Source organism: Rhincodon typus, unplaced genomic scaffold, assembly GCF_021869965.1.
Source record: "Rhincodon typus isolate 14 unplaced genomic scaffold, sRhiTyp1.1 hic_rhity00010428, whole genome shotgun sequence".
NCBI lineage: Eukaryota > Metazoa > Chordata > Chondrichthyes > Orectolobiformes > Rhincodontidae > Rhincodon > Rhincodon typus.
The window spans coordinates 1-5562 of record NW_025976066.1 but is presented as its reverse complement, the minus strand read 5'-3'; the positions used below and the strand labels follow the sequence as shown (position 1 = coordinate 5562).

General features: G+C 55.2%; 1 protein-coding gene across 1 annotated transcript in view; it reads right to left on the bottom strand.

Annotated features, from left to right (window-relative positions):
* Positions 1-5347, bottom strand: part of LOC109926520 (nonsense-mediated mRNA decay factor SMG5-like) — a gene marked incomplete at both ends in the record, with an annotated part of 7395 nt that extends 2048 nt beyond the window's left edge. Inside the window, 6 exon segments of the mRNA XM_048594519.1 lie at positions 512-580; positions 2405-2530; positions 2686-2764; positions 3622-3711; positions 4386-4475; positions 5191-5347. Of these exon segments, the coding sequence (XP_048450476.1) occupies positions 512-580; positions 2405-2530; positions 2686-2764; positions 3622-3711; positions 4386-4475; positions 5191-5347 (611 nt within the window).
* Positions 5348-5562: the final 215 nt, after the last annotated feature.

Below are 5562 nucleotides of genomic sequence, written 5' to 3'. Positions count from 1 at the left end.
GGGTGGGGGGGGGGGTTAAAGCAAGCCAACAGGGTTGGGGAGGGAGGCAATAGGGCAAGCGAGGGACATAATACAAAGAAAAAATTAACATCTCATATTTGCTTCTCGCTCATAAAATTTTACCTCCACCAAAACTCTCCCAGTTCCTTTTTTTTTATTTTAAGTTTGAGCATGATAACTCCCAGCCCCAGCAGCACAGAAACAGGCCCTTCGCCCCCTCTGCACTGTACTGATTAGTGAGCTAGAACCCCCCCCTCTGGCTGACAGTCAACAAGGGTGACTGATTCCAGACTTTTTATTGAATTCAAATTCCACCAAGTGCCGTGGTGGGATTCGAACCCGGGTCCCCTGGGTCTCTGGATTCACAGTCCAGTGACGATACCGCTAGGCCATCGCCTGCCTTTCCATCAGCCAGCAGCTTCCCCGACTTCGAGAGAAGCTGAAGACAGACGCGGGGCAAACCGGGAGGGCATTTTTAAAAAAAAAAAAAATCTTAAATCGATATATTTACCTGTTCCTGGGCTGCAGGAGACTCTGGAGGTACATGAAACTCACCAGCAGACGCTTGATATCTCTCGACCTGACAACAGAGCATGGACAGGGTCAAAGGTTAGAGTAGGTGCCAAACGCAGCTCCTGCATTCCCGGCCAACTGGATAGCTCTTTCTCTGTCGGGAAACGATGCGAGGTCGGAAAAGCAATGGCCAATGTGCCGCAGCAAGATCCCACACGTTCAGGACGTTTCCCCCGATCCCGTGTGCTGGGGTCTAGAATCATGTGGAGGAGGCGCACAGCGGGTGAAGACAGCAGATTTCCCTTTCCCCATTAACGGACTCGGTGGGTTTTTTTCTTACAGCGGTTGCTCAAGACTATTTCACTTCCAGGTTTTATTTGCCCAATCTAGCAGCACAGGTGAGATTTGAACCCACACCCCTCTGAGCATACAGCACAGAAACAGATCCTTCACTCCAACTCTTCCGTGCCAACTGGATATCCGAAATTAATCCAGTCCCATTTGCCAGCATTTGGCCCACATCCGTCCAAACCCTTCCTATTCATGCCCCCACCCAGATGCCTTTTAAATGTTGTACCAGCCTCCACCACTTCCTCTGGCAGCTCGTCCCATACATGCACCGCCCTCTGCGTGAAAAAGTTGCCCCTCAGGTCCCTTCTAAATCTTTCCCCCTCTCACCTTGAACCTGGGAAAATGACCTTCGCTATTCACCCTATCCGTGCCCCTCATGATTTTATATACTTTTGTAAGGTCACCCCTTAGCCTTCAATGCTCCAGGGGAAATAGCCCCAGCCTCTCCTTAGAGCTGAAACTTTCCAACCCCTTTTCTGGGCTCAGATACACTTCGTTCTCACTGCCACGCAAGTCGGACTTATGACGGAGCTGGGGATACACATGCCACTCTTTGAGGACAACTGAAAGCGCTAAACGGTGGACCTTTCCGATCTAAACGAGCTACGGTTCTTCTGGAAACACTCTGAAGTTCAAGTAGTGTTAACCCAACACCCTTTTATACAACACTCAAAGCCAATACCGCAAGACGAGTGAGCGAGAGTCCTTCTGGCATCGTCTTGCTGGCCCGGTCATCCACAACTCCACTTTCCTGGCTTCCTTCCCCCACACACCTCCCCCACCCCACACCCCCACCACCAATCCCTCACTGATTAAAAATCGCACACTGAATGACAGCCCTCTGCGGTAAAGGACTACTCAGATTCAGTCCCCTCGGGGAGAAGAAATTCCCCCTCATCTCTGTCTTGAATGGGCGACCCCCTTATTCCGAGATGATGCCCCTCTGGCTCCTAGACTCTCCCACACAGCGGGGGCAAACACCCTCTCCACATCTCCCCTGTCAATTTCATTCCCCGTAGAATCTTGTATGTTTCAATAAGGTTCGCCTCTCAATCCAACAAGTAAAGGCACTTCATCGGACACCCCCGGGATCAGCCGAGCAAGCCTTCTCGGGACTGCCTCCAGTCTATCTTTCCCTCAAAACGGTTCACGGCATTCCAGCTTGTTTAGTTTTAGCCAAACTTCCCGACCTTTTGGTTTTTTTCTTGGCGCCGAAATAAAGGCCAACGTGCCACTCGGCCTTCCCTGTTACCCGTCCAACTTCGCTCATCACAGCCGTGCTCACGCAACCCAAAATACAGGGCAAGCAGGCAAGGGCCGACCCTTCCGTTTCTGGCTTCTACGTTTCCCTGACCAAACGGGGTCAATTTTGAGATCTGACGATGTCTCAGTCCTCGCAAGGGAGGCTCCTTTTCTTCTTCTCCCCCACTGAAAACACCCCCCTCCCCCCACCAAAAACGCACCCCCTCCCCCCAACCCGGCACATTCGTTCTAGAAAGTTTCACATGCTGGGCAAGTCCTACAGCCAGTTGCTCCTCACCTTTGCCTGTTGACAGAGAGCTTCTTGACATCGGTGCGTCGGATCTGGTGGTAGGCCTTGGCGGCTTTGTCGAAAAGGCGTTTCAGGTTGCCGTAGGCACCTTCAAAGGGCACCTCGGAGTGGATGCTGGTCGTGGGGTGGGGAGGGCAGAGAAAAAGACAAGGTCACGTGACTGCAATTCAGGAGCGACCGGACGCCCCCGCCGACTGAGGTACAGACGCCCCAAAAGCGGCCCGCGCTTTAAAACCGGAGCGCCGTGCGCAATCCCCAGCGTGACCTACCATCTGAGGTAGTAGTAAGTGGCCTCGACATTGTAATGTTTGCTCCCGGCCAGCGTCCCGAGCTGGTTAAAAGGCATGCCTAGAGAGGAGAAACGCAGGGCAGGTGAGAGGAGGACACAAAGCAACGGGAGAGAAAGAGAAAAAAAATACAGAAATGATACAGTCAAGAGGGTGGCCATTTTGCTCGACGACAGCCGCCATCTTGAACTGAAGGGTACATTCTCTGGACTCCGGGGACTGGGTTCACTGTTCACATGCTGCGCTTAACGTATTTGTTTCAAGGCAAGGAACATCTCCCCTTCTCCTCTTCCCCATGCCATCACACCCATCCCGAAACACTGCCTTGGCTCTTCCTGGGGGCAGGCGGGGCGACGGTGGCGGGGGAGCACATTCTAACGGCTGAAGGGCCTACTCCTGCTCCTAGTTTGGATGTTTCCCTGGATGGCTCCGGGGTCGACGCTTTCCGGCGGGAAACAGGAATGGAAACGTCTAGATCTTGCCCCCTTTCACTCCACTGCCGCCTCCCAATCCCACTGGAATTGCCCCAACAACCAACCGACCGTGGAACATACCGCCACTCCAGAAGACACTAGATTCTGAGCTGGTTAAGTCGAAGCTTACGGCCGTTCGGCCCGTCGATCTCGTCCCAGCTCCTAATCTCTCCCAGGCTCACTCCCCCTCCCCTCCACCTCGACGTTATTCCTTTCCCCACCTTGGACAAGCTGGGGGCATCAGGACCAGCACTCAACAACTTCCCACCGCCCACATCGCCCCTTTGACAGCAACACCCCCACCCCCGAACCAATCCGCCAACCCCGTGGTCAATCTGGACACTTCCCAACAGAGGATCGGCAGAGATGCGAGTGGACGGGTACTGGCACCGTGCTCTCTCTTCAGGGATTGGGGGGTGGGGGAGATAAAGAGGGCTCCACTCACCCACTTGCGGCGCGACCGACAGCGACTGGTAGTAGAACCTCTCAGCCAGCTGCTCGGTGTCAACCCCGGCCAGCTCGTTCTGGTATCGCGCTGAAAGAAAAACGCACGCGAGAGTCACGAGAGCCCAACCGGTCCGTGAAAACATGACACGGCCCGCACACAGGCTCGAGCTCACCTCCGTCATCCCCTTCCCTCACAGCTAGGAGGCGACGTCCTCGCCCTGGAGGGCAAGCCTCCACTGTATCACCCAGAGAGGAGTGGGGCGCTCCCTCACTGCTCTCCCCACCCTCAAACGCCCCCAACCAAGCCACTTAATTCCTAACTTTAAAAAAATTTTACTCACAAGATGAAGGCATCACTAGCATTTAGTGCCCACCCTTAATTGCCCAGAGGGCAGTTAAGTGTCAACCAAATTGGCGTGGGATTGGAGTCACGTGTAGGCCACAGCGGGTAAGGCTGGGCAGTTACCTTCTCTGAAAGCCACGAGTGAACCGGATGGATTTTTCCAAAAATCCTGAATGGATTCTTAATCCCAGATATTCACGGAATTCAAATGCCGCCATTTCCCATTGGCAGGATTCGAACCTAGCTTCCCCCCACCCCCAGAGCATGACCTGGCTTTCTGGATTAACAGGCAATAACGCCACTGGGTCGTTGCCACAGCCTGGCAATGCCCCTCTGCATTCGATCTCTCGCCCTCACGGGTCAACAGGGCAGCGTGGAGGCTGGGTACAGAGGGGTAACAGGCCGGCGCCAACACTCACCGAGGTCCCCCAGGTACATCAGGCAACGGTGGCAAGCCATCTGTGCCCATTCCATCTCCTTGGCCGAAGCGGTGACCAGTTTCTTGTGGCCTGTCCAGCGAGTGGGGAGACAGAGAGAGAGGGTGAAAGGGTCAATACAGTGCGGAGCTGGAGGAACACAGTAGATCAGGCAGCGTCAGCGGAGCAGGGAAAGTCGACGTTTCGGGTTTACGCCCTTCATCGGGGCTGGAGAGGGGGGAGGGAGCTCGGAAATAAATGGCAGGGCTGGGGCTGGGGAGAGGTAGACGGGACGGTGATAGAGGAATGCAAGTAAGGACTGGTGGGGATTGGTCAGTGGGATGGGTGGGAAAGATGATTGACAGGTTGTGTCAGGTCAAGGAAGTGGTGGCGGGGTGGGGAAAAGAGCGTTGGTGGTGATGAAACAGAGAGTTGGGCACGGGATGAGGCCGTAGGGATGGGAGATTTGGTGAATTCTACGTTCTTCGGGCCATCAGCTCCCGAGCTGGTACGGGAGGTGTCGCCCCCTCCAGTTCACGTGTCGCATCACTATGATGCACTGGGGTGGGGGGCAGCCCAGAAACCATCATGGCGTCAAGGGAGTGGCAGGGGGGAATCCAAATGGTTGTTAATTGGACCTTGAATCGCCTCCCCGGGGGCGGGGGGAGGGGATCTCCGCTCCGAGAAATGTCAAACCCCCCCACGACCGCGGGCACAGACCGAATCTCAGCGCAGATACCCACCCTCCCTGTCCAAACCAGCTCGCAGCCCCGGTGCCCCCCACCAAACCCCAGCCACGAGCTCTGACCTATCAGAGGGTCGGTGACGTGGGTCCAGTCGATGGAACTGTGCAACTCGAGCTGGTAGTGTGACTGGACATAGAGGAGCAGGTGCTGGTAGAAGCCGATGCCTGCGATCAGGTGGGTGCGGTAGGCACACTCCAGGGCACTCCGACTGTGGATATGCTGCAAGAGAGAGAGACAGAGAGAGAGAGAGAGAGAGGGATCAAGACAGGGAATACCGAGAGCCTGGGTAAAGGGGGAATCCTGGCAGGACTAAGCAGTCTCGTTGAGAAACACTCGCTCACAGTCATTTCAATTGCCCTGCGGAAATGAGGGAGGGACGGAAGGAGGGAGGGGGGGACGGGGGGACAGAGAGAGGGAGGGAGGGACGGACAGAG